The sequence below is a fragment of the Pteropus vampyrus genome, unplaced genomic scaffold, assembly GCF_000151845.1.
Source record: "Pteropus vampyrus isolate Shadow unplaced genomic scaffold, Pvam_2.0 Scaffold2, whole genome shotgun sequence".
NCBI classification, from domain to species: domain Eukaryota; kingdom Metazoa; phylum Chordata; class Mammalia; order Chiroptera; family Pteropodidae; genus Pteropus; species Pteropus vampyrus.
This window is the reverse complement of record NW_011888783.1, coordinates 15594442-15607258: the sequence shown is the minus strand read 5'-3', so window position 1 is coordinate 15607258 and position 12817 is coordinate 15594442. Positions and strand designations below refer to the sequence as shown.

The 12817-nt window shown below is 41.1% G+C and overlaps 1 protein-coding gene and 1 pseudogene across 1 annotated transcript in view; both read right to left on the bottom strand.

Moving 5' to 3' along the window:
• Positions 1–4870: 4870 nt before the first annotated feature.
• Positions 4871–4989, bottom strand: LOC111739352 (annotated as a pseudogene).
• Positions 4990–9116: 4127 nt separating this feature from the next.
• CHRNA1 (cholinergic receptor nicotinic alpha 1 subunit) overlaps positions 9117–12817 on the bottom strand; it is a 16539-nt gene continuing 12838 nt past the window's right edge. Inside the window, exons 7-9 of the mRNA XM_011357247.1 lie at positions 11473–11696; positions 9817–10056; positions 9117–9492 (exon numbers count right to left, since the gene is read on the bottom strand). Of these exons, the coding sequence (XP_011355549.1) occupies positions 9361–9492; positions 9817–10056; positions 11473–11696 (596 nt within the window). The 3' untranslated portion in view covers positions 9117–9360. The remainder of the gene's footprint in view (positions 9493–9816; positions 10057–11472; positions 11697–12817) is intronic.

The window sequence follows — 12817 nt, the reverse complement described above, 5'->3', positions numbered from 1 at the left end:
CCCCCCTATCTAGCTCACCAGCAAGTTTGCGGAGTGGCTAGTCATGAGTGCATATTCCAGGTATACTGTGTGGATAAAGAAAGTATAGAAGAATAGTTATAAACACAATGACCCAAGAGAAAGCCCTTCCTTGTCCTCTGTCTGTCCCGGGCCTGCCAAACGGTGCTGTTGGGACTGCAGGAAGGACAACTGTCATTCCTATCTCACTGTCGCCTCTAACACCCTATTCTCACAGTTCCTCTTGGTGACTCTGGTGTCACCACAAGAAGCATGTCCTTGTAAGGTATGAAGTCTCCCCAAACCCCATTGGGTTCTTTCCTTGAGGTTAGCAGAGAGGTTTCATCTATTTCAGCAAGATTGCGGGGTGAGGAGATCTCACTGCTCGGAGAAGAATCTTGAGCACAGTTTTGATTCCGAGTCCAGAAGGAAGAGACCATGACTATTCAAGGGGGGTGGGGAGCCCCTGTTAAGTTGGGGAGCCCCTGCGGAAGTCAGGGCTTCTGTTTGTACCAGCTCCACAGCCTCCCTCCTAAGAGGGGCAGCATCGGTGCCAAGAAGGGCTTCGAGTCAGCCGGACCTGCACCAGAATCCTGGCTCTGCCACTTCCTTGCTTCCAGTATGACGTTACATTAATTATTTATTTCTCCTGAAAATCGATTGCCTTGTCTGCAAAATGAAGACAACAAAACCTCCTGCATAGGATAGTCATGGCAATTAAAATTAAAATGAAAGATGCATTATAAGTACCCAAAGTGGGACACCTGGGGGCATGGATGGGACACCAGGACCTCCGGCATGGCCACGGCGTCCCTGACAAAGTGGCACATATGGTCTCCCTAGTTAAAGGGCACGTGCTAGGTGCTCCGTGAGTGACAGTGTCATTTTTATTGTTATATCTGCTTAACACAGAATTGCCGTATTTAGCAAAGAAAGATTGTCTGATATATTGCATAGGATGTACTTATTTTTCTGAAATTCAAATTTAACTGGATGTATTTTAACTGGCAATTCTTGTTTAAGAGTGTTAGGTCACAGCTAGTTAAATTATAAAGAGAAAACTCTGTTGGAACTAAAGGGATTGCCTCTGAGAAACAAACTGTTACATAGAATTTTTTCTCCCCAATAGACACGGGGTTATTTTGGAGCTGGCCTTAGGTGAAGGAGGGGAAGAGGAACCAGATGACAGTGAAGCAGGATGGCAGAAGGGGACGGAGGACCCTGGGAAGCCAGAGGGAAAGGTGACTAAAAGATCTGATGAGGAGCAAATGAAGACACACTTGGACCTTTTCAGGGCCTGGAGGTTTACTGAAGAGATTAAGGATTTCTTTTATCCTAGACTCTACGGTGTCAGAAAGAATTTGCTCCATCACCTTCTTGCCTGTCATGACAGGATGCTTGGGGGTGAGGGGGGAGAAAATGAAGAAGAGATTGGAATGGTAGGGGTCCAGGTGAGGAGTTGCATTTTCAGTGCCCCAAAGGCACAACTGAGAGCCTTTCTCCTTTCTATTCTGAGTCCTGGAGTGGGAGGGAAAGAAAGCCAATCTCAGCCCCTTCCTGAGATCAGGTGGCTCACTTGTGTGTGAAGATAATCAGGCAGAACAGGCTATTGGAAAGCCTTTCGTAAAAGCAAAGCAAGAGACAAGCTCTTACTCTGCTGTTATACTGGTGGTCAAAAGAGAGAAATGCCACTCTCAGTAAGTGAGGTCAATTCCTCCGTCTCTCCCCATCTTTCCCGTAGCCCATACAGGGCCACCCCGCACACTCTCCTACTGTCCTACCAACCAAACCGCATACTTGGACCAAGAAATTGGAGAAAGTGGAGGGCGGACATGAAGGCACACACCTGACACCAATCTTCTGCCCGCCTTTCCCTCCTGTGGGTTTTGGCACTAGCTGGTTTCCATTCTAGCTTCTGTTCCGGGGACATGATTTTTGATCATTCTCACATATTACAAAGCAAACCTGAGTGAGGGAATTATCAAATGAAAAGGAACTCTTGAATCAAGCAGAGGAAAAAGGTAGGCAGAAGATGTCAGGTGTGTGCCTTCATGTCCATTCTCCACTTTCCTTTCTCCTATTTCTTGATCCAAGTGTGTGGTCTAGAGCTAGAGTTAAATGTATTCAATCGAAGAAACTTCTTTATTCTGAGATTATGACCTTCCTACTTTTAAATTTTGTTTTTCATAAAGCAAAGGTCATAATAAACGATGATTTAAAAAACTGTGCACAGTTAGCAAAATAAGATATTGGCAACCTCATGTCAGTCTCTGAAAAAATGTTTTTAAAAATACTTTATGTGAAATCTCAAAGTCAGAGAAGCACTGATTTAGAATGTCGGCCACCCCAAGTGGCTCGGCCAGAGCGGCGTTCATTTTCAGGTACCTGACATGGTGCCTACGGGGAAAACCTCTGTAATCTAGCATCCTGTCATGACAGGCAAGAAGGTGATGGAGCAAATTCTTTCTGACACCATAGAGTCTAGGATAAAATAAATCTTATCTTCCACCGGTGGCCTTATTATACCACAGAAACTGATGAGAAAAATTCAACATGCACTTTGGTAGCATCAAAACAATGGCTACATATTCTATTTTTAGGTGTTATGTGTACAAAGTAGCGGAAATACAGTTCTCTATAAGAAACTTTTTAATTAGCTGTGGAGCTCTGTTACTTTCTGTTTTGGTTGAATTAAATTAAATTGAACAAATATGCATTTGGATACTAACTAGACACATGCAGCATGAGGGGCTGTGGGAAAATTAAGAGTAGATCAGACATAGGTTCTGTTTTCAAAGAGGTTACAATCCACTCAGGCGATAAGACACGAAAATTACTGGCCAATAAGGGAAGAAGATGGAGAGAGGCATGAGATAACTCGCTTTGGGGCTGAGGAGGGTGGTCACAGTTGACAGGGGACCAGGGAGGGAAAAGTGGCACCCAGGTGGACAAGACCATGTGAGCAATTGGGGGCAGCAGTAATCACCTTGGTATCTCTAGTGACAGGTACCCAGTAAGTGATCAATAATTAAGTAAATATTAATGGCAGTGGATGTATCAGTTAAAATAAAGAGTTATGAAGCACTATGTTTTTCTTAGACTTAAAGCATTTGAGAAAAACTCTTAGATAAAACAAGTTTTATTTAAGGGATGTTTTCCACACTTTAATTCAGTGGCCACAGTACTTATTTTTCAGCACAAGAGGGAGCTGCTGCCTAGTTTATTTAACCAAAATTAGCATTTCTTTATATTTGCCCATTTCGTCCAAAATTACAATGTCATATATTGTGCCTTTTAACCACCCTCTCCCAAAAGAGCCCACCAACCAAAAAATCCTATCACAATACAATGAAATTGTTATCGGTGGTGCATTATTTTCTAAAAGGAATTTCTCCTAAATTATATGATTAGTAGGGGGTGGGGTTTTGTAAACAGATACCCTAGACCAGGGTATCTGTTTACAAAACATGTTAAAACATTTAAAATGTTTTGTAAACAGATACCCTAGACCAGGCTGGAGGGTTCTTCAGAGCCCCTAAATAAATGCAGGGTTTCCCAGTGGTGGACGCTTTGCTCATAAAAATGCCTCAGGGCCTCATACATGGGCAACAAATCTGCGCCAATAGCCATTTCTAAGGGCCTGAGCTTTCACCGAGGTCAAAGCCTAGAGATGCTGACTGAGTCCAGGCCTTCAGATTAGGACATGCAATTTCTTTTACAAAGAGCTGCAAAGAATAGACTACGAAGTAGCCAAAATTCAGGTGTCTTAAATAAGAACACAGAACTTAGGTGGAAAATCAGCAAGTAATTATATAATTTTAAAGAATTTCTTGCTTTACTAAAAAATTCTCTACAAATTTTTCCCCATGGCAAGCTCTCTATTGCTTTACACTTAAAAAACAAAACAAAACAAAAAACCTGAATTACCAAAATCAAACCCACACACTATTTTTCAGAGATATCATTTCTAGCAAATAAAATGTGTACTGTTATCATCTAAAAACAGCCCCTTATAGATGACAACGTATAGATAATTTAAATGTGGGAGGTAGTATTATTAAGGTAAACAGAGATCAATGTGTTTATAGCTATCTGTGAATAAAATAAAAGAGTTTAAAGTGAAAGAACATTTGCCCAATTCATGACCAAATTCAACCTTTGCTAAGAAATCTGAATTTCATCTTAAAGAGAAAAAATAATCCCTTTGGTCTTCCCAGAACTATTTCATTATTTATGATTCTTTTTGTAATAACAAGTCCCAGCTTTTTGCCATCACCAGTGGCCAGAGTCTCCATGTCTGAATACCTGTGTTTGTGTGTCACCTTCTACCTGTACTGTTATTTCCCTCTATTCACTTTTGGAGGGTGAAAACCAGGCCTTCTTGATTTTTGTGACCTACAAAATCTAGACTAGGGCCAGCAGTGGACAATTCCTTTATATTTAGAAAAAAATCACAGCCAAGGTTGACTGTGATAAATAGAGAGAAAGAAAATGGGCTCTTAATGCTAAGGGTTATGTGTTTGCTTGTTTTCGGTTGGTTGGTTGTTAAATCATAATGCTCTGGTCTAGAGGTAGCAGGAGTGGTGAGGAACGTGGACTCTGGATGTCTTGGGCTCAAATCTCAGCACTGCTCCTTCTAGCTGTGTGGCCTTGGGCAAGATTCCTGTTCCTTCCTTGTCTTGTTTCTTCATCTTGTCTTGTTTCTTGTTTCTTAGTAACACAGGATACTGCTGCTGCTGAAACTTATCAGTTTGGATTTGTTATTTATAAAGCATTCCGAATAGTGTTTGACCTATAGTAAATACTATTAGTGATTATAAAGTAGAATACTTATATTTAATGACATGTAGTCAAAATGTGCTTTTTTTTTTTACACCTACAGCATCTGGTCTTCCTAGGTGGTCTCCCATCCAAGTACTAACCAGCCCTGATCCTGCTTAGCTTCCGAGATCAGACGAGATAGGGTGTGTTCAGGGTGGCATGACCGTAGACCAAAATGTTCTTTGATTCATTAAAGACTAAACAAAGCTTTAAAGAAATATAACGGAGATGGGTTGATGAAAATAAATGTTCTGGAATGATATAGTGATGATGGTTACACGACCTTGTGAACAGATGAAAAACCACTGAATCGTACACTTTCAAATGGTGAATTTTATGGTATGTGAATATCTCAATAAAAATGTATAGAGAAAAATTCAATTCAACAAATATTTGTGGACACATAATAGGCACTCAAGCCTGTCCTGGGCTTGATGGAGGATACAAAGCTGCTTAGAACATCGTCTTTGGAGGGTTTTATTTAAGGAGCACCCACAGAGCGTCAGCCCTTTTTCCAGTGCTCTGGAGTCGGTATTTACATTTTTTACTCTGAAACTCAGAAGGGTTAAGTAACTTTCCAAAGTTCCCACAGGGAGTACAGGTAGCACGACCCCAACTTCCTTCTTCAGGGAGTGACAGGCTCGGTGAAGACAGAAGATTGACATTCATCATAAAATAATTAGTGAAGCAGCCATCACAGGAGATCTTGGGCCCAGTATATATGACAAGGAAAATCAAAAGGAGCACAAGACATGAGCAGCCAGGAGTGGGGAAGATTTCCTGGGGGCAAAGGCCTTTGAGAAGGACCTTTAAAGGTGGATAAGATTTGAGTGACACGCCTTAGTTGCAATGGGAGTAGCTGCCTTTATAGAGATGTGCAAGAAGTGTTCACAGACCTGCTTGTCCTAGAATTATGCATATTCTTAGGTTGTGAAGCCTATGGTGATAATATGGATAAACACAGACGAGTAAGAAATTCATACCGACACAGCTAAAGCCATAGGCATTTGTTTGGACCAGTCATACCAAGGTAGGATTAGAGAATGAGGGAACTCTAAAGACAATTTAGGCTGCTTAACTATTCACTTATCTCTTAATTTATTCAACACATTTTTCAAATACTTACCTAATACTTGAGAATATAAACATAAATACAAATTTTTTCCTTTGGAAAGATTCTAGGTTAGGAGTGGAAATCACACAGTCACACAAGAAAATACTATAAAGTGATACGTGGTATATAGCAAAAGGCTATAGAGAGGAAGATGGAAACAGGCTTAAAAATATTTTGTTAAGTTGATATTCAGAAAATAAAGATTGTTCAAGAGGTTTATTTTTCTGGCTAAAAAACATATACGATTATAAAACACCTTAGTAGGGCCTTCACTGGCTAATAGAGAGGGAAGAAATTTTGGGGTACCCCGAGGGTTGAGAAGAGACAGGGAGCCCCTCATTCTGCTCACTGCTCTCCCTCACACTGTAGGCCTCCGGGCGCCGGGTGGGTCACTTGCCCCTAAATGATTTAAATTTGAAGTGGGGCAATTTCTCTGCTGTATTCTTCAGGCTAACTTTCTGAGGGAAAATACTTTGGGGCTTGGTTCTAGGAGGGAGCGACACTCAAGGGTGTTTGTGGAAAGAGAGAGGTGAATATTCCCCCAAGGGGAAACTATTTTCTCAGTCGGTGCCCCATTTTCACACAATCCTAGGGAACATTTTCAAGGATAAGAAAGGAGCAGTTTGTGATTTAAAAAAACACTATTTATTGTGGTCAAATATACATAACACAACATTTATCACCTTAACCATCTTTCTGTATACAATTCAGTGGCATTAAGTATACTCACAAGGTTGTACAACCATCACCACTCTATACTTCCAGAACTTTTTCATCATTCCAGTCAGAACCTCTGTACTCATTAATCAATAACTCACTCCTCCCCCATCCCCTAGTAATCGCTATTCTACTTTCTGTCTCTGAATTTGACTACTCTAAGAATCTCACGTATGTGGAATAATACAATACTTATCCTTTTGCTTCTGACTTATTTCACTTAGCATCATGTTTTCAAGGTTCATCTATTGTAGCATGTGTCAGAATTTCATTCCTTTTTAAGCCTGAAGAATAATATTCATATTCATATACACATACACACAAGTATATATTTTGTTTACCTATTTTGTTTACCTATTCATCCATTGGTAGACCTTTACGTGGCCTTCTGGGACCAGGCCTTAACTAGAGAAGAGATTCCAAAGGTGAGAATCTTTCACTTGGAGACAGATTGATGGAACAGACATTTAGAGCCTGATGGAGCTACATGCTGTAATGTTATTCTATCCACACAGGCCAACTCTGTGGCTTCCAGAACCAGGGCAGGATGGGAAACTTGCTGGAGGACCTTGTTTTGGGGAAGAGTTGGCTTATTTGATGTAAATAGTACAAAAGCAGACATTAAGAAACCTGGTTTGTCACTAACTAGCTCTGTGACCTGAGGGAGGTCACCTCTCTGAGCATTCGTTTTCTTATCCTTAAAGTGAGAAGAAGAGAAATGATTTTTAAGTTCTTGAATCAATAGTCAGTCATGGGGAAGTATGATGTATTAGACAAACAGCAAATACTGTTTTTTCCTTCTAATTGTGGTAAAGCGTATATAACATGAAATTTATCATTTTTACCATTGTTTTCATTTTTTTATTTTTGCTCATAGTAAAATATACATGACATAAAATTGACCATCTTAGCCATTTTTAAGTGTACAATTTAGTGGCATTAAGTACATTCGCAGTGTTGTGCAATCATCACCACTGTTCATTTCTGGAAACTTTCCATCATGCTAAACTGAAACTCTACACATTAAGCAATAACTCACTCCTTCCCCTAAGCTCTGGTAACCACTACTCTACCTTCTGTCTCTATGAATTGGCCTATTCTAGGTAAATTATATAAGTGTACCCATGTAGAATTTGTCCTTTTGCATCTGGCTTATTTCACTTAGCATGTTTTGAAGGTTGATCCATAGTGTAGCATATATCAGAATTTCGTTCCTCTTTAAGGCTGCATAATATTCCTCTGTGTGTGTGTGTGTGTGTGTGTGTGTGTGTGTGACACTTCCTTATCTGCTGACAGACACTTGTTTTCACCTTTTGAGTATTGTGAATAATGCTGCAGTGAACAGTGGCATACAGTATCTGTGCAAGTCCTTGCTTTCAATTCTTTTGGGTATATACCTACAAGTGGAATTGTTGGATATGATAATACTATGTTTAGTTTTTTGAGGAACTATCAAAGTGTTTTCCCTTCAGTTTACTCTAAAATGAAGGCACTCGTTCCTGCCCTGGGTATGATAGAGACCCCCATGGAGAAGCAGATTGAGACAACCTGGGTTCAGACAGGATGCTCAGCAGTGCGATTCCTCACTCTCCCCTGACACTGACGTAGGTCCGATGTGTTCTGGTGATCTGAGCCCAGGGCTGCACATTTTCTAGTTCTGAGTAAATTATATTGCAGTTAGAAGGTTGCTATGGAGAAAAAATAATTTTCTCTCTTTTAGGGATAAGAATTTGCGGGGCGGGGGGGGGCGGTTGGAAGAAAGTTTAGTTGGGAAGGCAGAAAGATGGTTGACACTAAGACTGAAGCTCTCAAAAACGCTGACCAGTGTTATGGAATGGCCTACATCGAGTCAGGGGTGGCCAGGAGAGCAAATGAGCAGCTGAATTGACCCAGCCTGGGGCTGCTTTGAATCCAGATTTGGTCTGGGTTCAAATCTTAGTTCTTCTACTTGCTTCTCTGGGCAATGAACTTAACTCTCCTGAAGTTCAGTTTTCTTATTTGTAAAATAGGGACATTATGAGAGTTATGACGATTAAAGAAATTGTATACGTGAGATGATTTCCACAATGCCTGGCCCTTCCACTTAGTACAGATTAGGACCTGTTTTCTCTCAAGTCCTGAGCGTCAAACTCAGATGCTGTGTTAGACTGGAAAACCCTCCCTTCACCTCCCAGTTCTAGAAATTTACGTTAAAGCATGGACTTTTGATGCAGTTTGCATTTTGATGGTCATTCTGGAAATTACCTGTTTCCTTTCTACTGCTTCTTTTCTCTCTGAATTAAATGCTTTAACTTTTGGGAACTGGTAAATAGGGCTTTCCTAGTAGGTACAAAACTGGCTTTTAAGCAAAGGATACATTCTTTGCTTTAAAAAAAATTTTAAAAAGAAACCAACAGAAAACTTCAGTTATTCTGGGCAAAACTCTTTCAGACACCATTGGAAATGAACACTTCTTGTGGCAATCCACTTCATTTACTAAAAAGGGTTCATTCTCCAGGCAGATAGAGCAGGCTTGAAAAGAGAAGTAATGTGAAAACGCTTTGAGGCCATAACCTTATGTAAATGTAAATCATTATCATTAATCATAAATACAGAAAATTAAATATTTGATAAGTGAGCTTATATCTATGTAGATAATTCTTCCTGTCTTCCCCACCTTTCTCTGCTCTGCCTAGTGCTGGGTCAGAGCAAGACTCAGCTCAGCTTTCTGCTCATCCTTGCTGGTTTAATTCAATGAGCCGACCTGCAAACACAGCCAGGGTTCCGATGATGCAGACGAGCATGAAAACTCCAAGGAGAATGTGGTCCATCACCATTGCAACATACTTCCATTCCTCAGCCGCCTGGGAAGAGGAAAGCGTGAGAATTTTTTTAGGGTGGTCATTAGACTTAGAATGTTCAAGCTATGCATCTTCTATGGCCCATTCAATTTGTAGGTCTCGAAGCCCTCAACATCCCTTAGCTAGTATCATGATCTTTATTTTCTGAATAGATCATTCACAATGCAATGTCTTACTAAGGTGGCCTAGAGTTGGTTACTAAGGCACATCTTAGGTCAGTAGCTGCCTCTTACTGCCAACCTACCCATCAAGCCAAACCCATCCATCTATGCTCCAGCATCTGATCATTTAAACCCAAAGGTGTGGGTTTCAAACCACAGAGCTTACGTTATTGGACTCCTGGTCTGACTTCATGGTCTCTGCGATGTATTTGACACCTTCAATGGCACTTTTCACCTCGGGGTGTTTGATCAGGGGAGAGTGGAAGCCCATGGGTGGAGGTCCCGGCTTCCCAGAAATGTCAGAAATATCAATGTCTTCTGTAAAAATCTTTTTGTCTTGTTTTTCTCTGGATGGTCTTTTCATTGTGGAGAAGAACATCATATTTGGGATTGTGTCAATAAAAACCTAACACAAAAAGAAATCCATTTATGAGAATAATTGCCAGCGGGGCAAGCATCAAACTCTGACTTTGAATTAGCAGTGTAAACTTAGGCAAGTCATTTGGCTGTTTTTGGACCTCAGCCTCTTTGTCTTTAAACAAAAAAAAAAAGACTATACTAATTAGATTTTCTCAAAGATTCCTTCATACATATCCTGTGGCCTGTGAAATTACTATGGTTAACAGTGATGTTTCTGTCATGTGAGCAGTTTGCCACTGGAGGGAGTCTGTGCACAGCTATCGAACTCATAAGAAACCAATAAAGCTTTAAGCTTCTGAACCTTGCTATAGATAGCTACTTCCTTCAAGGCCATGTGTTCTCATGATCTTATGGTTAAAGAAAGGGTTTCTCAGGCTGAAAAATATGTAGGGTTCTGGCCCCACAAAACAGCTAGACTATTTTCTTTCGTTTCTTGTTTCTTGTTTTTATTTTTGTTTTTTTTTTGTTTTTGGCGAGGCAACCCTTGGTTGACCTCACAGACTGTGAGGACTTTGTCATCTTACAATCCCTTATTTTTTATTTTTTATGCCTACAACACCTGGTCTTTAGGTGGTCTCTCATCCAAGTACTAACCAGGCCTGACTCTGCTTAGCTTTTGAGATCAGATGGGATCGGTCTTGTTCAAGGTGGCATGGCTGTAGACTAGTCTTTTGTTTCTGAAGAAATGCAATATAAGTCTTGACAGGAGTCATCTAACAGTCTTTATAGAAACAGGGGCTGTTTCTCCTTCAGCCCCCCTTACCCCTGCCCTCCCCCCCAAAAAAAGAACCACTACAAGTAGTAGTTTCTCTGTGAATTAATGATAATCTCTTGCCTTTTGCACCAAAGACCCTGGCTGTTAGTGTCTCTGTGAAGTTTTATTGAAAACTTAGACATTTCAAACGTTAACACACTTTGACTTTCAATAATGTAAATATTTGAGACCAAGTTCCTCACCAAAACTCACATTGACAAACTCTTGTCAAACCCTTTCCATCTCTAGCCCTTATTCTCAGCAGATTCTACCAGCAAAAAAATAAGTAACCTGTTCACAAATTGGAAGACAAACAGAATTCTCAAGAATTTCATAGCATTTGAATAAAAAGACAGTGATTCGTTTGTCTTCTCTAATCGAAGAGATTCTTTAATCTTGAATTAGGAGGGAGCCTTGTTAATTCTGTTTTTCTTTTCTCTCTGAGGAGGCTGCAAGAGTTACTTATCCCTAGAAAGAGGCCCAAGAAAGTTCCTTCCAAAAATCTTCTACAGCCTAGACAGGACTTTCGGTTCTAAGTACCCACAGAGTTAGCCAGAATTCCACTGGCCACAGTGAAGGGGAGACCTGCAGATGTCCTCGAGGCAATGGCTGCCCTGTGCAGAGTTTGCAGGGGCCTGGCTCACTCACCTTCCGCACCCACTCTGGCATGACGTGGGTGCTGGGAGAGCGGTGGTGTGTGTTGATGACGATGACAGTGATGATGATGGATGCTATGACAAACACCATAGTGAAGAGCATGTATTTCCCAATCAAGGGCACAGCACTTGAGGTAGAAGGGATCAGTTCCACGATGACCAAAAGGAACACAGTTAAGGACAGCAGGACAGAGATGCTCAGAGTCATCTTCTCTCCTGGACAAAATGAAGAAGAAACACAATACCTGTTACAGGCTGAACTGTTGATCCCTCCAAATTTGTACATTCAAGTCTTTAGCCTCAACACCTCAGCAACTATATTTAGAGATAGGGCCTTTCAAGAGATGATTAAATTAAAATGAGGTCTTATCCAATATGACTGGTGTCCTTATAAGAAGAGAAGATTAGGATACAGATATAAACAGAGAAGAAAGACAATGTGAAGACACAGGGAGAAGATCACCATCTGTAAGCCAAGGAGGGAGGCGTCAGAGGAAACCAATCCTGTGGATACCTTGATCTCGGACCTCCAGCTTCTAGAACTATGAGATGATATATTTCTGTTTTTTAAGCTACCCAGTCTGCGTACTTTGTTATGGCAGCCTTTGCAGACTAGGACACAACCAAAACCCGAGGGTAAGAGGGTTGTGACAGATATTTCTCAAAGCATCATTTGCGGAAATTGGGCGGGGCGGGGGGGGGGCAGAATTTCCTATGAGACCTTGGCACCTTAAATCTGCTGACAATGGCAAGTGGCAGGCATTTCCAATTGAAGCTGCCTAAGCAGGAAATGATTACTTCATCTCATGCTCGAGAATTCCATTTCTTAGTGGAACCCAGAGAACCAAGTTATACCAAGCTGGGTGGCAAGCTAGGCCCCAGGCGGCAGTTTTTCTGTCTGCAGCAGAATGCCATAAACCTCACAAAAATGAACCACATCCTGGCCTACTTGTTACTCAGCAGACGTAGAGATGGCCCAGAAGTACGTGTAAAAATTTCTCATTACGGGAGCAAGCTGCAAGACCCAAACTGAGAGGACAAAATCAATGATTTCTCACCGTTTGCTTTCATCTAAGAAGGTGACTTGTTTTCTCTTGTTTTGTTTCTCATATTAAGGGCCAGGGAGTCCCCTTCTCCCATCTCTTTCCCCGAGGCCCTTCGATTTCAGGGTGAACAATTCCCTGTTGGAGGCCTCATTAGGCAAGTATGGAAAGCAAGAAAGAGGGGGGCTGAATGGCACTGGAATGTTTTTGTGGGGCCTGACCACCTTCAATGCAGTAGAGATCTTTTGGAAAGGATTTCCTTTGGACTGGTCTTGCCGTTTGTGTCCTGGGAAA